This window comes from Oratosquilla oratoria, chromosome 13, assembly GCF_046742065.1.
Source record: "Oratosquilla oratoria isolate Oo_2021 chromosome 13, ASM4674206v1, whole genome shotgun sequence".
Classification (NCBI taxonomy): domain Eukaryota; kingdom Metazoa; phylum Arthropoda; class Malacostraca; order Stomatopoda; family Squillidae; genus Oratosquilla; species Oratosquilla oratoria.
Genome location: NC_134789.1, coordinates 59,265,032 through 59,285,031, shown reverse-complemented (window position 1 = coordinate 59,285,031; position 20,000 = coordinate 59,265,032). Strand labels below are relative to the sequence as shown.

Sequence of the window (20,000 nt, the reverse complement as noted above, 5' to 3'; positions counted from 1 at the left end):
GCTGGACTTGTTCACTCGTCTTCTTCACCTGTCATTGAAATTGTGTACATATATTTAATTGCATTTTCACAATACGTGTTCTCGCACGCACACGCACACACACACAACAATCCGTCACTGTCGTCCTTGAGTAAGTGGATGGGTGTACGTTTACAGCCTACAGATCGGACTATACAAGCTCTGGGCTCTCCTCCAGGAAGGTAATAGCTGTCAATCACGGGTCCAACAGGTGGTCCAAGACAATCGTGGATCACAAACACCCCCACCCCCACACACATTTACAAACACGCACACACACATCTTTTCACTGTCACATTTTTACAATGTTATAATCTTGTAGGATGTATATTTTCAACAGTAATGCTGCTATACCCAATAAGCCGTATATTATCATTATTATTATTATCATTATTATTATCATTATTACTATTATTATTATTATTATCATTATTATTTTTATTATTACACACGCAAATACATATATCTATCTATCTATCTATCTATCTATATATATATCTATATATATATGTATATATACACGAGTATATATTTTCATTTTCCCATTTCACACTTATTTAATGAGTATAACCTCCCTTATCCTTTTTAGATCTACTTTTCTAAGGTATGGTGGAGAGCACACACCAGAAGGCGCTTAATTGCGATCAAAGTCGTCACTTTTGCCCTATGCGCTTGGAGATTTGGAATATGTAAGTCAATGCTGGGAATCTGAGAGAAGTGGGTGACTCGAACTCTGGTCTAATAGAATGCGAGACTCACACACTTTCAATTACGCACATGTAATGCATTAACAAACCTATATAGATCCAAGCACACAAATGCACGCATATCAATCTTTTTTTTTTAAACACATAACTCCTAATATCCCTGTCAACTTACATAAAACTTGAAGGGCATGGCCGGCCTGAAGACATGTGGGGAGTCTCCAAGGAAAGACAGACGTAGCGCCGACGAGTAGATGCGTGTGGCCGAGAACCCGGTCTCCGTGGCATCCCAGTAAGCGTCTCCGACAGTGGCGGTGACCCGAATTTCGGTGCCCTCCGTATGCGGTACGAGGTCCTCGAAGTCTGCCATCCGGAACTTGAAGTTGAAGACGCCAGCGAACTGAGGGTAGAGAACATGCGAGATTTAAGTCTTAGGAACTGTTTCACACCCTAAAGATCACTCAAGTGTGGTTGTGGTCTTATTGAGAGTAATTACTACAGCAGCTATGCGTAGCTGTTCTTTTTGGTGGCGGTGGTTATCTACAGCAGCTGTTTGTGGTGAAAAAACGGCATCTAGCTTTGGTTGTATTTTGATTGTGAGCGACTACAGCTTAGTGTGTGTAGCGTTCCAGTGGTGATATACCAAATTTGGGAGCAGCTAGAGATTGTATATGTGATTGTGGTTAACAACTTGATTGTGTTTGCGTTTGCGGTTCTGGTGACATCTATAGCAACTGTGTTGTAGGTGAGTGGTTGTGGAAACTACTAAGGCCCCGAGTGGTTGTGGTTTTTGTGGTTCCTATATAGCAGTAAATTATATTGTAGATCAGCGGCAGCAGCTACAGCGGCACGAATTGGCTTTTAACATGTAACTACAGCTACTAAATATGGTAGTCGTTCCAGGGCAGCTGTCTGTGTTACAGCTTGCTGCTGGTAACAACACAAATTGTGGCCATAATATAATTAAATGCGACAGCTAAATGTAATTGTGATCTGGCTTGGATAACTAGAGCATCTAAGTTACTGTTAAGATTACATTGGTCATGGTGAACTACAACATTTAAGTGGTAGGGTCCGACTTGAAGGACACTGACAAACCGGGTTGTGGGCACAACTACAACGTGGTTGTGACTTGGTTGTTAAAACTACGGACAACTAAGTGTGCTGACTACACAATTGGGTTTGGTCGTGATTTTTTTTTTTTTTAATTTCTATGACAACACAGATCTAAGTGTAGTTGAGGTCACTATAGCAACTGGGGGCACATTGAAAGACAAAAGTACCTTCCCAGGTTTGTTCGAAAATAGATTAAACATAGTGAAACATTATGAGAATCGGCTATAGCCGTCTCTAGATGATTCTCATAATGCTTCGCCGCATTTAATCCATCTTCGGACAAACCTGAGAAGATAGTGTTGTTTTTCAGTGTACATTTGGCTTGTCGCCATTGCACTCCGAAAGTATCTTGGAAGAGACGAAGGGGAATCCTTTCGGTTGGTTGTAGCAATGCACCTTTGTTGATAAGCTTAACAAAAAACGTGAGAACGTGTTGTGAATGACGAAACTACCTCGCGTGTTGTAGCTTAGTTGTAGCATTGTCAACAACCCCTTGGTCTTGGTTGCAAAATAGACTGGGGCAGTTCTAAAGATAAATACTGTGCTTTGTAAAGAAATTTGCAGTGTGTGCAGACTTAACAATATTCATAAAAAAAAACCGTCTCGTGGGTTGTGAAGCCATAAAACCCGGATGCAGTAGAGAAATGACGGTTACGACCGTTACACCGAAACGCGTCGCATTTGAAATACCCGTCGACATTTAAAACGTGACAAACCGGTTTCAACAAGGCTGTGAAAATCTCTTCAACGTACGCATGGGACTAATTCCAACTAGAGATAGTTCACTGTTATGCAGATGAAAGCTGGGGGAGCGAACTAAGACTTACAGGGGGATCTAGATTGATCGAAACTTCTTTTAGGTCGGGTATAAATCCCACCTTTCTTTATCTCGAGCTTAAAATCGAGAACAGAAACTCTAGGCGGTTCTTAACCTTTGGCAAATCCAATAACGTGACCTTGGATGATCTCAAGGATTTTAGTTGGTTCTTCGCTGTCAAAAGCTTCTCCTGAAATCTGCCAAGAGCGACACCTCAGCCCGAGACCTAAGGTCCCCAAGATCCCATCGTGACGCGACGTTAAGGGTCGAGCTGACACTGACAACCTACGTGACAGTGAATGACGATCGAGAGTGGATGATTTGATATTCTATCCTCTGACCCAACTTAAAAGGGCGTTTGTCTCCTGATTATATAAAAATAGTTTCATTAGCATTGTGCCACTATCACAATGATCTAATTATCCGAAAAAACAATACACATATGATTACACCGCAAACTGTAATTAGACTTGTCCGTTGTGGGTGTTACACAGCATCGACGAGAAACGGGAGGAATATAAATTCATCTGACTGTATCTCTTCACGTCACCGAACTGGCGAGGCCTCGAGCTATTGAGGAATCGGACCATTTCGAAGGCAGAATCCTAGTGCACACGACCTGACCACTTGGCGAACTGTTTCAGCGAAGGCAGCCGCGCGACGAGGTTCAGAACGGGAAAAGGTTATGGTAAGTTTATAGTAAGGTTATGGCAAGGAAAGGATAAGGCGAAGTTGTCTACGTGGATGTGTATCTGCCTCGGTATGCTGGGTTGCGTTCCAGAAGGTGACATGGGATGTAGAGGTCATTATGGCGAGGATGTTGGTACACTTGTTTGTTCGTCAGTGTTCAGTTATTCTGTAACCAAATACCCGTTAACCTATGCTTATACATACGCATTTGTGGACGAGCATGTATAATACACTGTGTGTGCGTGCGTGCGTGCGTGTGTGTGTGTGTGTGTGATGTGTGTGTGTGTGTGTGTATGCGTGTTAAACTACAAGAAACTGCGAATCTAACTCCTATGTTACCATGAAGCTAAAACTCCTTGCAAGGAATCATAGTGTCTGTGGTCATTAATTTTGTTCATCGAGGAAGGCAAGGATCCTATTTCACTAAATCTCGTTTGAATAAACCTTGCCAGGATGGTTCCTCACTAAGGGGATATACGGGAGGTCACCTGGTCACCTCAGAGCACCTGGTGGCTTGGTACCTAAGCCCTTACCCCCCCCCTCAAAAAAAAAAAAAAAAAAAAAAAAAAAAAAAAAAAAAAAAAAAACATCTACGGCTTTTACACGTTTTACTTCACCAACAATGTTTCCCATAAGGAGTAAAACCATTACTGTGTATAGACCAACAACTACAATATGCCTTCTACTGCTACCTATCGTCCAAAAACCACGCACAAAAACAGAAACTATTGATATCTAGTCAATTATAGTTAAAAATGTGTTAAGATCGTAATGTTAATAAATAGATAAGTCTACAGTAGTGCTCAGGGGTTGGGAGAGAGTGAGGACACTCCTAATATTCGAGTTTTTTCCCCTTAAAAAAAAAAAGAAAGAAAAAAATCAATGAACGTTTAACAAACTTTCGGGGTCCAATTCCCTTTCCCATGCCATGATTGGCTCATCGGTAGACGCGGACGGTCACATTCATTTTCGAATCAACCAATAGGAAGGCTCCTTCTTTGGCATCGTCGAAGAAGCTCTATTCAAATGGGGTTCTCACTTCAAGAGTCCCGAGAGAATTAGGTTATAAAACTGTCAGAATTGAATATAAAAAACAAAACATTACAGAATAAAAAATGAAAATAGAGATTAGAAGAAGGCTGTATACGTGGTGTAGAAACTGACAGGTTTTTCTGGCCAGCGCCTTTACATGGGGGTTGGGAGGGGCAAGGGGGGGGAGCATATGCCCCCCTGGGGTGGCACATTTAAGGGGGGGGGCGGCAATTCTAGTGTGGACATGCTGCCCACAAGGCTGAGAAAATAATTATAATAAAAAAAGGTCAAAAGAACCCTGAATGTTTGATCGCAATATACGAATTTCACGTTAAAATCAACAGAATATGAAATGTTTTCCCCTTAACCTTTCTGCAATAGGGACATTAAATAAAGTTTTTGAAATCTGTTTAATCATTTCGTATAGCAATTGCTACAATAGGTAGTAAGGAATGGTGGAGATGGGAAGTGGTGATGGAGGGAGGGGGGAGGGGGGAGGAGGGAGGAGGGAGGGGGGAGAAGGGAGGGGGAGGGGGGAGGAGGGAGGAGGGAGGTCACTAAGATCTTTGCCCCGGGGCAGCACCTAGGCATGTAAGAGCTCAGATGTAACTCTGCCTGCTTATGTGACACCAGTATCACCGTCTTTATTCAAACAATGTCACTCTGAATGAATTTCGTTCGCCCCACATTTACTTTAATTTAATTCTGTTTTTCTTTAAATTGATTTCTCGTACGCGACTTTGGCTGAGGACTACGTGTTTTGCCTCGTCGTTCTCAGAACAGTTTCGAATTCTCTTTCCCTTTTTTTCCCGTTTACTCCGTGAACCATCTTCGGACAAACGAGATCAGATAAGAACTTAATGCGTTCGAGTGGGTGCGAAGTTTTCGCCGACGGGAGGGAGGTGATGGAAGGGGGACTGTCCTTATCACAATCGTTCTGTCAATACCACCCCTTAATTATTCAGAGCTGTAGGTCCAGACCCAGGGACTAAAAACTGTAGATAGGTAGGTAGTTAGGTAGGTAGGTAGATAGGTAGTGTGTGTATGTGTGTGTGTATATGTGTATGTATTTATGTATGTATGTATATATGCATGTATGTGTGTGTGTGTGTGTGTGTGTGTGTGTGTGTGTGTGTGTGTGTGTGTGTGTGTGTGTGTGTGTGTGTGTGTGTGTGTGTGTTTTGGGGGAGAGAATAACTTCCGCACTGCGCGTGTCTGATAGCTTTCTTGTTTATGGCCTTGGACGTCCCTAGCATGAACATAGGGGGGAATAAGGATACAGAAGGAAAGGTGCAGAGGAAAGGTAAAGGCGTTTTGCCGATGTTTATTCTCGTCCTCGTGCTATCAACCAGCAACGTCGCTACCAACCTGACTTGTATTTTAAAAACTACCAACTTGGAATAAACATCGGCAAATACCCGGACAATAAAACCGGTATTCATCAGATTCCGTGCTCGGGATGTCAAAAATCCTAGATTGGGGAAACATCACGCGACCTAAAAACCCGGATCCGATGTCCCCAATGGCGTCACCACCAACGCGTGTGTTGCACGCAGGAACGGTAGTAACCACCTGATGGACTGGGAGAAGGCAGAACTTCTGGTACGTGAGCCCGGCAATATCCGTAAAAAATGTTTGAAAGCAGCTATCATACAAGGAACCAACACAACTGAACAAAACAGGAGCATGTCCAATATATTACCCCACCTATTTCCTTTAATACCCATTGCCAACAAAAATTTAAGCTATCCCTAGTTGCTCTCAAAAATCCCTTTTTTCCTCTCAAAGTCGTTGTCCACCCTCAGCAGACAATTGCTATCCCATCTTATTTTCTTTTTCCTTTTGTTCCTCGGCTGCGAGCTAGCATCCTTCACCCAGCCAACTGTTCCATCTTATCCTTATCCTTTCCTGTTCCTAGACATTTGGTCCACCTTCTCCTTAACCTATCCAAATATTTAGTGATCCCTCACCCCCCTACCTCCCTTTCTCACTCACTCCCTCCCTCCCCCCATTCCCTCAGTTCTTATTTAATCTCAGTCATATGTATTACGACTATGTACTTGAAAAAGATGTAACAAGCGAAAAGTCGTACTAATACAATAAAGGCTCCGTCCTCACATGGTGTATATATATATATATATATATATATATATATATATATATATATATATATATATATATAAATATATATATATATTATATATATATATTCATATAAATATATATATATATAATGTATATATATACACATATACATAAATATAAATACATATACATGCATGTGTTGGTTTCTGACCGCGAGCTTAAAAAAAAGGAGGTAGTTTCGACAATGACACATTTTTAATACGCCCGCAATGAAAACGGCTGCGGACACTCAGTGTTGCTGAAGTAACAGCTGGGCATAGTGACGGTGTTCGTGAGGGGTTTGTGCTGACCTTGTTGTGACCGAACTGAGTGACCCAAGACACGTCGTGGTTACATACTACTGGGACACGCACAAGACACGCAAACACCGCTAAGGCACACACACAAGAACATTAAACCCGAGACTGTTTCAGATCTCCGTGAGTTTTTCTCGCGAGTTCCTTAGATTAGTATCATTTCTGGCAAATGAGAGGAGGAGGAGGAAGAGGAAGAGGAGGAGGAGGAGGAGGAGGAGGAGGAGGAGGAAGAAGAGGAGGAGGAAGAAGAGGAGGAGGAAGAAGAGGAGGAGGGAAGGAGGATGGGTAGAAGAAAGGAAGGAAGAAAAGAGGGAGGCTGATAATAAACTGTGCCAAGATGAAAGAAGATTCATGTCGTCAAAACTTCTTCGAGTGGAAAGACAGGGAGAGAGAGAGAGAGAGAGAGAGAGAGAGAGAGAGAGAGAGAGAGAGAGAGAGAGAGAGAGAGAGAGAGAGAGAGAGACATAGACACACACACACACACACACACACACACACACACACACACACACACACACACACACACACACACACACACACAGAGAGAGAGAGAGAGAGAGAGAGAGAGAGAGAGAGAGAGAGAGAGAGAGAGAGAGAGAGAGAGAGAGAGAGAGAGAGAGAGAGAGAGAGAGAGAGAGAGAGAGAGAGAGAGAGAGAGAGAGAGAGAGAGAGAGAGAGAGAGAACGAGAGACAGAGACAGAGCGACAGACACACACACAGACAGAAAGAGGGAGAGAGAGAGAGACAGAGAGAGAGAGAGAGAGAGAGAGAGAGAGAGAGAGAGAGAGAGAGAGAGAGAGAGAGAGAGAGAGAGAGAGAGAGAGAGAGAGAGAGAGAGAGAGAGAGAGAGAGAGAGAGAGAGAGAGAGAGAGAGAGAGAGAGAGAGAGAGAGAGAGAGAGGGAACTTTTATGCTTGATCATCAGAGTTTGGCAGAGATGTTTTATGTACCAACTCTTTCAGCATCTTGACCTTCTTAATGTGTTTGGCTGTGGCAAAGGCCCAGGTGCTTAATGACAAGCATCTGTCTTTGTTCACAACAAAACCAAGTTCGTCACATTACTAAAGGAGCTGTTGAAGGTAATGGCGGAGTGATGGGTTGGAAAAGTCGTTGGCAAGTGAAATGATGGGTGTGCACAAAGTCCCTTAGGTCAGTTTTCCTGTGCAATATTAAAAAAAAAAAAAGAGTGAGAAAAAAAGGAGAGGTACAAGGTCAACATTTGCAAAGAAAGGGTGAAGTGAGTGCAGTTCCGTTTAGCCTGGAGAACTAGTCGGAGGTCGTTCAAATCTTCTTCAGATACATAATACATATTCTGATAGGGAATTGCTCTCTCCGTAAAATTATATATATATATATATATATATATATATATATATATATATATATATATATATATATATATATATATATATATATATATATGCTGTCATGACGCCGACACGACACGACACCGACATGACGTCACGACGCTACAGTGGAATGACGTGACGTCACGACACCAACGTGACGAGTCGAGCCAGACGTCCCCTCATGAAAGCGTTTCGACTTAATGGATTATCCTGGAGCACAAATGAATTCCTCCTCTTGGTTTTCCAGGCTAAACATGTTATCAAACTGGAAGTAAACACGTCAATGCAGATCAGAACAGCGTGGGCAACCAGCAGAAGAGAGGACCGTGCAGTGATCGTCCCTTGTTTTCCTGCAACACTTACAAGGTGTGTGCTTCGGTTGCTTACTCTGTACCATACTCCAGAAGAAAATGTGCCATTGTCCTGCAAATGGAATTTATGGTTAAATGATGCCATGGTTGCGGTACTGGAGGGAGGGGTAGGGGGTGTGGGAGGGGTGGGGAGGGGTGGGGGTGTGGGGTGTGTGTGAATGTAACTGCTGGTGGATTGGAAGTGACGTTTGAAGTCCCTATCAATTTGTAATTCTAATCCACCCCCTCCCCCCTTCCGTTCTGGTACAGGTGACTTTGACATCCCTTAGCGTGGAGTTGACGGGAGGTCTGTGAAAGACAACGTTTGTCAATGAAAGTATATATATATATTTTTATTTTTTTTCCCTCCATGGGATGATCTGGCCCCTCCGCTCTAAGTGTAAACACAATAAAGAGCGTGGGAGAGGTGCTGGTGGTGATGGAGATGATTGAGGTGGAGGGGAGGGTTGTGTGGAGTGAGGTGACCAGTGAACAATGCCATTAATCACAGCGTGTGTAACCGTCAAGTGCTCCAGTGATCCATCACCCCTCTATCACTCTTCCCCCCTCCTCCTCTCCCTCCACCTTTCAACCATGGGGGAGGGAGCGAACCCCCCCCCCACAATGAAAAAAGGTGCAAAGGGAGGAAAGGGTGTGGGTGTTGGAGGGAGGACCTTCCCATCCATCTCCTGGAAAATTGGGCGCAAGGGAAGCTTTGGGTCAGTATGGGTTTCATTAACGTCGTCTCGTCGCTTGGGTAAGGCGCTAATATTTATGTTGACTCATTGGTGGAGAAGGGGATAAAGGGAGGGGGTTTGGGAGGGGGGTTACTGAAGTTTCCCCGAAATTCTCGTTAGAGAACAAGAACATCAATTTGTCAAGAGGGAGTCTGTCTTTGTCTTCCAGACTACTCTTGGAAAAAGTGATGAATGAGCAGCCTGTGAATGGCAAACAAAATGTTTGGAGGAACTTCTGACCCAACCATTTGCTCCCGAGTCTTACCCCCTTAAAATGATTAAAAGAAGTCAGGCATCGCAGATCAGACATGACAAAAGACAAGAACATTTGAAGTCGTCATTGACGAGTAGCTGGGCACCCAAACTGCTCTGACCCCTCAAGCCTACGCACTACTAGTAAAGGGCGGACCAAAACTACAAAAACAGTTGACCCATTACGTCACGAATGGTGCTGAATCTAGCGATAACACAACTACATCAATTCAAATTCAATTGCAATTTACTTCTACGGAGTGTGCTCGCAAAACACTTTCCGAATCTAACGTTTCTACGTGTACGTACCGTTACTTGCTTTGCTTTTTTTCAAATTCAAACATCAACCGCCACTAACGGTTACATCCGCCCTCTACGTGCGAGACTAATAGTAACTATGCGTTCAAAACAAAAAGGCAAGAAACGAAGCCTAGGATTAATGTATATGCCTGGGGAGGACAAGGATGAAGAGGAGGAGTAGGAGGAGGAGGAGGAGGAGGAGGAGGAGCAGTGGCTGCTTGAGGTAGTTAGACGGAGGGCTCAAAAATAACATAAGCATCATTGTCATCCCTACTAAGACTTACATTAAATTCTTTCAAGTAACAAACTGATAGCTCCTCTACTGTGGGCGTCTGTCCCGTTGGCTGAAATGTGAACCCGTGTCAGTATTATAAGGATGCTCTGGCCAGGCTTCATATACACAAACACACATTCACACGCCAACACACGTACACGTACACACATACACACAAATACAGTTACGAACTTTATGCCACATACCTCCACTCTTCTTTCTTGTACACAAAAAACATTTTTCAGTGGCGGTACTCTTAGGGTCTGTACACAAAATGAATTTCAGCGGAATTGTGCATAAATATTAACTTGAAAAATACACACTGACGCACTTGCCAGGCAATTAATTTAATAGAGAGGTGAACTTGAGGTAATAGGGTGTTCCCATCTACAGCGTCTAAAGTTTACTCTGTTAAGAAGAATCGTCTGACCCGAAATAATAAATAAATAAATAAATAAATTCATAAATAAATAAACAAATAAAAAAATATATATATATAAACAAATGAATGAATGAAGAAATAAGTAAATAAATCAATAAATTAATAAACAGATGATAATAGATAAATGAACCAATCAATAGTAATAAATACATAAATACTCGTAGATGATGACAGACAAATAAATCAATGATAATAAAGACAAAAGTGATAAACATAATTATGTAACTAAATAAATGAACAAATAGATGCATAATGGATTAATATATAGATAAATGCGTCACGGTGTTCAAAGCATTAAGGTGTGAATTCAACATATTAGCGTGAGGGACTGTGTTCGTCCTAAATACAAGTATAATTTTAACGAGTTCGTGTGTATCAAATACACTAAAAGATCCAAAGTATAATGTGCATGCAATTAATCCTATTAAGTGCAGATACTGGCTTTTATAATGTACTACTTTGAACAAGATAATTATCTACTGAAAAAGTCTTATAAGATATGAAACTAGATCACCATGAATTCAGTAATTGGTTGGTTAGTGACGTCATGTCGCCTTTGACACACAACATTTCGTGGGACAGATAAAGTCAAGGATGGTGTCCAATAGAAGAGATTCCAAAGTCCTTAGACTGTCCACGATAGGCTTTACCTTGCTTTAACTCTTGTATAAATCCTTTAGCCAGTAGGTCACTATACTGAAGAGAAATCGAGATGGTCAATTCCCTTCTTGTATGGTAACACTTCTTCACGGTCAATATCATCGCCTACATTAAGACTAATAAAGACTACAGAGTACATTTTTCTTCTTCTCATACTCCTCCTCTTCTTCCTCTTCATCATCATCATGATTAACCTAATTCTCTTCCTTCTCCTCCTCATACTCCTCCTCTTTTTCCTCTTCATCATCATCATGATTATCCTAATCCTCTTCCTTTTCCCCTTAATCTCTCTTCCCCTTCTCCGCTTCCTCTTCTATCTCTTCCTTCTCTTCCATCTTTAATTCTTGTTCATGTTGCTGTTGGGGATGATGACTGTGGTGACAGGTGGTGGATGCTACAGTGGTGGCAGCGGTGGAATTGGCTGCAGTTCTTGTCAGGAGTTGGAATTGGCGCATCTCCTATTAGTTTGGTTACCGTCAAGCGTTTTCATTTAATGTGATTGTGTTCCTTCTACATTTGATACTCTTCCTGTGTAACCTCGTCATAAGATCAAATTACTTTTTTGTTTTATATTATTACTTACTCTTTCCTTTCACACTCTTACTCTTCACCCTAAATTTCCTCTTCTTTTTTTCCTTCCCTTCCTTCCTTCCTTCCTTCCTTCAATAATGCCTTTCTTTCTCATCCTCTTTTCTCTTCCATTATTTCTCTCCTTCTCTCTTTCCTTCCTTCCCTTCCACTCCCAGTCTCACCTCTAAATGATTTCTTCTTTTCTTCTTCTTCATTTCCTCCTGTCCTCCCTCTTCCTTTTCCTTCTCCTTTTCCTTCTCCTCCTCCTCCTCCTCCTCCTCCTCCTTCTCTTCCACTTCCAGTCCCACCTCTAAATGATTTATTTTCTTCTTCTTCTTCTTCATTTCCTCCTGTCCTCCCTCTTCCTTCTTCTCCTCCTTCTTCTTCTCTTCCTCCTCTTCTTCTCTTCCTCCTCTTCTTCGTCCTAACAGAGCCCAACAGTGCTTAAACGATGAATAATATCCCCGATTCATTAACATACTGGAGGAGAAATGGGTGGCCTGCAGGGTAGTGTGTGGAGAATTGAAGAGAATTGAAGAGAATGGGGAGAGAGGAGGAAAAGAGGAGGAGACGGAGTGGGAGAGAGAGTCGCACAGAGAGGAAGGAGGAGAGGGGGAGAGGAGGTGATGGTGAGAAGGGTCGGAGAAGGGGGGGAGATGGAGGGTGTTAGGGGGAGGGGAGGGGGAGGGGGAGGGGAAGGGGAAGGGGGGAGGCAGAGAAGGGAAAGGAGAGTGGAAGGGAAAGAGAGGGGGCAGGAGGGGGCAAGTGGAGGGAAAGGGGAGGGAAAGGAGAGCGAAAAGGTAGGGGAAGAGGAGGAGAAGGGGAGGTGAAGGAGAGGGGAAGCGGAGGAAGAGAGGGGAATTGGAGGGGAAGGGGAGGAGAAGGAAAGGGAAATAAGAGGGGAACGGGAGGTGGAGTGGGGAGGAAGGGACAAGAGTGGAGTGAGAGAGGATAGAAGTGGAGAATTTTTTAGGGATGGATAGACAGGCAGTGTGGATGAGGGTTGGGGATTACGGAAAGGAATGAAAAAGAAAAGGGATGGGTATGGGGAGAAGTCATGGAAAGGTAAAAAGAAGGTAAAAAAAGGTAAAATAATATAAAGGATTTTCTTTTTCGATTCATATATTCTGCTTACCGACAGGTCACTTTATTCAGCTGAAAAGAGACCCCTGAAGTCTGAAAGACCAGCTGAAGTTTCTAAATTAGGGAAACCCAAGAGGGAAATGGAGAGAAGGGAAAGAGAAATGTGAGGCTTAGTGGAGATGAAAGAGAGATGAGTGGAAGAGAAAGGGGTGAAACGGAAATGAGTCTGCGAGACTGAGGGGGAAAGCCACTAAATCAAAACATCAAAGAGAAGCCGGTAAATGGAGAGAGAGAGAGAGAGAGAGAGAGAGAGAGAGAGAGAGAGAGAGAGAGAGAGAGAGAGAGAGAGAGAGAGAGAGAGAGAGAGAGGAAAGCGAGGAAGAGAACTGTTGGTAGAGTGTACCGAGGGGAAAGAGAAATGAACTGGAGATTGAGATGATGGAGCAAGGAGAGAGTGAGGGGAGTGTAATGAGGAGATTAGAAAGTTTCATGAGGGGAAAATGTGAAACGTTAAGTGAGGGGAATGAGGAAGAGGGGAAAAGTGGAGGAAGTTTAATGAGGGGAAAATGTAAAACGTTAAGTGAGGGGAGTGTATTGAGATTAGAAAGTTTAATGAGGGGAAAATGTGAAATGTTAAGTGAGGGGAGTGAGGAAGAGGGGGAAAAGTGTAGAAAGATTAATGAGGGGAAAATGTAAAACGTTAAGTGAGGGGAGTGTAATGAGGAGATTAGAAAGTTTCATGAGGGGAAAATGTGAGACGTTAAGTGAGAATGAGGAAGAGGGGAAAAGTGTAGAAAGTTTAATGAGGGAAAAATGTGAAACGTTAAGTGAGGGGAGTGTAATGAGATTAGAAAATCTAATGAGGGGAAAATGTGAAACGTTAAGTGAGGGGAATGAGGAAGAGGGGAAAAGTGTAGAAAGTTTAATGAGGGGAAAATGTAAAATGTTAAGTGAGGGGAGTGTGATGAGGAGATTAGGAAGCTTAATGAGGGGAAAATGTGAAACGTTAAGTGAGGGGAATGAGGAAGAGGGGGAAAGTGCAGAAAGTTTAATGAGGGGAAAATGTAAAATGTTAAGTGAGGGGAATGTAATGAGGAAATTAGAAAGTTTAATGGGGGGGAAATGTGAAACGTTAAGTGAGGGGAATGAGGAAGAGGGGAAAGGTGTAGGAAGTTTAATGAGGGGAAAATGTTAAACGTTAAGTGAGGGGAGTGTAATGAGGATATTAGAAAGTTTAATGAGGGGAAAATGTGAAACGTTAAGTGAGGGGAATGCGGAAGAGGGGAAAAGTGTAGAAAGTTTAAAGATGGGAAAATGTGAAACGTTAAGTGAGGGGAGTGAGGAAGAGGGGAAAAGTGTAGAAAGTTTAATGAGGGGAAAATGTGAAACGTTAAGTGAGGGGAATGAGGAAGAGGGGCAAAGTGTAGAAAGTGTAATGAGGGGAAAGTGTGAAACGTTAAGTGAGGGGAATGAGGAAGAGGGGAAAAGTGAAGACTGAAATGTAACGAAGAAAAGGACAGTTTTATGAGGGGAGAGGTAGAGAGGGGAATCGCAACGAGGGGAGGGAGTTTGGAAGGGTAGATGAGGGGAGTGGAGAAGTGGGTAGAGAAAGGGGAAATGAAACGAGGGGAAAGGCGGGGGGGAGGTGTTTAAACGAGGCAATTTTAATCAGCCGAGGAAGAAACCTTTGCACAATTAAAGAGGTAATCACTGAAAACATAGATTCTTTTCTCTGTTGGTTATGTCTTAGTATGTTAAATCTTTGATATTTAGAACATCAACGCTTTTACAAATCATCAGAAAGTCTTTTTTCTTTCTGGAATCTGATTTTTTTTTTCAAACCTTTTAATCTGAGACGAGAAAAAGTCAAACGTCAAAAAGTGAAACGATAAAAGTACGAAAAAATAAGAAAAATGCGACGATTGTAGCGAAAAAGAAAATTAGTAGAGGAAAGTGAAATAAAAGGAAATAAAGAAAAAAAAAGATAAAGAAAAAGAAGAAAAGGGAGAGAAATAACCGATGCGGAAAGTGAAATGATGTGTGAGAATAACTAAAACAAAAACATTAAAGACAAACGAACGGGTGAATTGATACTAGATCGATTTGGAGTGAAGGAGATCGATTTGGAGTGAAGGAGGTCGATTTGGAGTGGAGATCGATTTGGAGTGAAGGAGATCGATTTGGAGTGAAGGAGCTCGATTTGAAGTGGAGATCGATTTGGAGTGAAGAAGATCGATTTGGAGTGAAGGAGGTCGATTTGGAAGGAAGGAGATCGATTTGGAGTGAAGGAGATCGATTTGGAGTGGAAGAGATCGATTTGGAGTGAAGGAGATCAATTTGGAGTAGAAGAGATCGATTTGGAGTGAAGGAGATCGATTTGGAGTGAATGAGGTCGATTTGGAGTGAAGGAGGTCGATTTGGAGTGGAGATCGATTTGGGGTGAAGGAGATCGATTTGGAGTGAAGGAGATCGATTTGGAGTGAAGGAGATCGATTTAGAAGGAAGAAGATCAATTTGGAGTGAAGGAGATCGATTTGGAGTGAAGGAGACCGATTTGGAGTCAAGGAATATATTCGCGGAAAATAAAAAATGAGGTCTGGTTGGGGCAAAGGAAGCGAAAGGATGGAAGAGAGGAGTGGAAGGTGGAGAGACGTGAGCGAACTCAAAGGAGAGTTGCCGGGACGGCGCGGCGGCGGGCAAGTGGCCCGAGAGGGATGCAACCCACGGCGTGGGGAAGATACAGGTCCGGAAGTTGAGCGGGAAGGACAGTGAGAGAGAGAGAGAGAGAGAGAGTGAGAGAGAGAGAGAGAGAGAGAGAGAGAGAGAGAGAGAGAGAGAGAGAGTGAGAGAGAGAGAATGAGAGAGAGAGAGAGAGAGAGAGAGAGAGAGAGAGAGAGAGAGAGAGAGAGAGAGAGAGAGAGAGAGAGGGAAAATGAGAGCGAGAGAGAGAGGGAATGAGAAAGAATATATATGTATGTATATATATATATATATATATATATATGTATATATATATTCACTATAAACCCACTATCCGATAGTGGGTTTAGAGTGAACTTTTACAAATGTGTTATAACATACCAATTTCCAATATATATGTATATATTATATATATATATATATATATATATATATATATATACATGTATATATATATATATATATATATATATATAGATATATATATAGAGAGAGAGAGAGAGAGAGAGTGAGAGAAAGAGAGAGTCAAAAAGAAAGGAGAGGCGAGGAGTACTAGAACGGCAGGTGAGAGTGCCATGAAAGGAAAAGAAGGGAAATGCTAAAAAAAATGAGAGAGAAAATGTAATTAAAAAAAAAAGGAAATAGAGGAAGACCAAGAATATCATGAAGTGAAGTACAAGAGAAAGCTGGATGAGAAGAAAGAGAAAGAGGAAGAGGAAGAGAAGGAGGAGCAGGAGGAGGAGGAGGAGCAGGGGAGGTGGAGGAAGAGGTGGAGGAGGAGGAGGTGGAGTAGAAGGAGGAAGAGGAGGAGAAGGAAAAAGAGGAGGAAGTGGAGGGGGAGGAGAAGGAGGAAGAGGAGGAGGAAGGGGAAGAATAAGGAAGAAGAGAAAGGAGAGCCTGGAAAATGAGGAAGAGGAAGCGAAAGAAGACGAAGAAGAGAAGAAATTGGAAAAGGTGGAGGAAGAAAAAGGAGGAGAAGGAGGAGAAGGAAGAGGAGGAAGAGGAGGAGGAGGAGGGGCAGGAGGAGGAGGAGGAGGAGGTCGAAACTGAGGAGTCGAAAGTCGAGATTGAGGAAGAGCATGTTGAGAAATTGAAGAAAGTTGAGGATTTTTTTTTTGAGTTGAGGAAGAAGATGAAGACATGAACAAGTAGTGGAAGAACAAAGAAAAGTGAGAGAGAGAGAAAGAGAAAGCGAATGAGAGACAGAGGGAGAGGGAGAGAGAGAGAGAGAGAGAGAGAGAGAGAGAGAGAGAGAGAGAGAGAGAGAGAGAGAGAGAGAGAGAGAGAGAGAGAGAGAGAGAGAGAGAGAGAGAGAGAGAGAGAGAGAGAGAGAGAGAGAGAGAGAGAGAGAGAGAGAGAGAGAGAGAGAGAGAGAGAGAGAGAGAGAGAGAGGGAGAGATAGGGAACAACGGAAGGGAGGAGGGAAGGAAGAAAAAGGAGAAGGGAAGGGGAAGGGAAGGGGAAGGTAGAAGAGGAGTTGGAAGGGGAAAGGGAGGGAGAGAAAGGAGAAAGGGAGCTGGAAGAGAAAGGGGAAGGAGAAGGAGATGGAGATGGAGGGGAAGGGGAAGGAGATGGATGGGAAGGGGAAGGAGATGGAAGGGAAGGGGAAGGAGATGGAGGGGAAGGAGAAAGAGATGGAGGGGAAGGGGAAGGAGGTGGAAGGGAAGGGGAAGGAGTTGGAGGGGAAGGGGAAGGAGAGGGAGATGGAAGGGAAGAGGAAGGAGATGGAGGGGAAGGGGAAGGAGATGGAGGGGAAGGGGAAGGAGATGGAAGGGAAGGGGAAGGAGAAGGAAGGGAAGGGGAAGGAGATGGAGGGGAAGGGGAAGGGGAAGGAGATGGAGGGGAAGGGGAAGGAGATGGAGGGGAAGGAGAAGGAGATGGAAGGGAAGGGGAAGGAGATGGAGGGGAAGGGGAAGGGGAAGGAAAGGAAGGGGAAGGAGAGGGAGAAAGGAAAGGAAAAGGGAGAGGGAAGGGAGACAGAGAGACAGAGTGAAGTGAAAGAATATAAAGTGGAGCGAGAAGAAAGTGGAAGGGGAGGGAAGTGGAGGGGAAGGGAGGGGATGCGGGGAAGGAGGTAAGAGGATAGGAGTATAAAGAGGAGGAGGAGAAGGAGGAGGAGGAGGAAGAAGAGAAGAAGGAAGAGGAGGAGGAGAAAAAGGAAGAGGAGGAGGGATGATGGAAGAGGAAGAAGGGGATAAGAGGAAGAAAGAGGGAAGGAGGTAAGAGGATAGGAGTATGAAGAGTAGAAGGAGGAGGAAGAGGAGTATGAAGAGAAGAAGGAGTATGAAGATAAGAAGGAAGAGGAAGAGGAGGAGGAGGAGGAAGAAGAGGAAGAGGAGGAAAAGGAAGAGGAGGAGTGATGAAGGAAGAGGAAGAAGGGGATAAGAGGAAGAAAGAGGGAAGGAATGGGTGGAGGGTCTGTCTTGGCCAAGACTTCCGTTTCCTGCAACTGGCGGATGCAAATTCCTCCCCCAATAAAACCCAATTTAGAGTGAGTAAATCAGTCTGTGCCGCAATATGGCGCGGGGCAAGGGACTCCAATAACATGCAAACATGCGCTGCGATAAAGATATCTGGCTTAAATGGAACCCGGGAAGGCAGAAGCTTCGATTCTTTGGAGCAACTTGAGGACCACGCGGCGACACTTAACCCTGGGACAGTCGGGTTTTTACAGTTTTCATAAAGATGAGGAGGAAGAGGAGGATGAAGAAGAAGAAGAGGAGGAGGAGGAGGAGGAGGAGTAAGAGGAGGAGGGAGGAAGGAGGAGGAGGAGGGGCGGAGCAGCGGAGGTGGAAGCCAATCAAACATGTATTTACATGGACGAAAGTAAGCCAATTAAATGACGGCCCTAAATCTTACACACGTATCAAAGTTAGATACTGACAATGTTTTTCTGGGATTTGCCGCTGTATGTACTGATGTACATGCATACATGCACATATACATTCATATGTACATGTATATTATATATATATATATATATATATATATATATATATATATATATATATATATATATATATATACACATGGGGGCCTCTTGTCGTCATGTACAGCGCAGGTTCGAATCCTTGCGCGACGGTCATAAAATTATCTGATACATATATATGTGTATATATACATATATTATATATATATATATATATATATATATATATATATATACATATATAAATATATATATATATAAATATATATATATATATATATAGATATATATATATATAAAGATATATATATAAAAATATAGAGGGAGATATATATATTTATATATATATATATACATTTATACAGTACATATCCGTATATACAAGCTATATGCATGTAACTAAAAGGAAACATAATTAGATATTTAAAAAGTCATCTGGAGAGGAGTTGGCATTTCCTCGAATCCCATTGCGATTAAGAAACAAGTTCGGATTCATTGGTCGTAGATATACAGTACATTTACATCATCTAAGCTCCTAGAGCGTACGCACCCCAACAACAATAACGACAACACACACACACACACACACACACACACACACACACACACACACACACACACACACACACACACACACATATAACTCAATGGGTGCCACTACGGCGGTCCGGGTTCGTATTCCGTCCAGGGCTGAAATAATTTCAGTATCGCTGTGCTGCGTGTCGTTACTCCAACTCTCGTGGGCGGGGAGTTGGGTGTGTGTGTGTGCGTGTAAAGTCACAGTATTACCTACAGATCGGTCATATACGAGTTCTGAGGTCTCTTTCTGGAGGGAAATAGCTGTCGATCACGAGTCCAACACGTGATCCAAGATCATGGTGAATCACACACGCACACACACACACACACGCACACACACACAATCTACCCCCAATAAAACACACAGCATATATAGCTTTATATATAGACAAACCGAAAGTGTTGTGGTGATATTCGAGATGTCATTCAAGAGCTATAGAGGAGAGAATTTGTTAAAGATGTGTTTAGAAAGGGAATTGATCGCGAAAAGAGTGTTTAAAAACAGATAAAAGCAAAAGAATACGTGGGAAAGAGTAGTTGAGAGGAGGGTGATTGAGAGGGCATTAATGGACTATGTAGTAGTACCCAAAAGGAGGATTGGCGGTGTTCTGGATGTTAATGTTTTTCAGAGGAGTGGAAGCTGGGAATTATCAGATCATTATCTGGTAAAAGGAAAATTGAGAGTGGAGGAAGAGTTCAGGATGAAAAGGGAAGGAGGTAGAGAAGTGGTCAGTGTAAGTGTATTAAATGAGAATGATGAAGAAAATTATACCAGGGAGAGGCTCAGAGTAGTATGGGAGGTAGTGAGGGATAGGAACCAGGAGAGAAAGGGGAATGGAAACAAGAAGTGATAAAGTGCGCAAAGATGATATGTGATACGAGGATGGGAGGAAACTGAAGAGGTAGCAAATGGTGGAATGAAGAGGTCAAGGAGGTCGTGGAAGACATGAAGGAAATT

The 20,000-nt window shown here is 42.9% G+C and overlaps 1 protein-coding gene across 1 annotated transcript in view; it reads right to left on the bottom strand.

Moving 5' to 3' along the window:
- The window catches only part of LOC143032252 (CD109 antigen-like), a 400,363-nt gene that overhangs the window by 43,593 nt on the left and 336,770 nt on the right, over nt 1-20,000 (bottom strand). The window contains exons 7-9 of the mRNA XM_076196723.1: nt 10,090-10,149; nt 8,530-8,589; nt 898-1,122 (exon numbers count right to left, since the gene is read on the bottom strand). Coding sequence (XP_076052838.1) covers nt 898-1,122; nt 8,530-8,589; nt 10,090-10,149 — 345 coding nt within the window. The remainder of the gene's footprint in view (nt 1-897; nt 1,123-8,529; nt 8,590-10,089; nt 10,150-20,000) is intronic.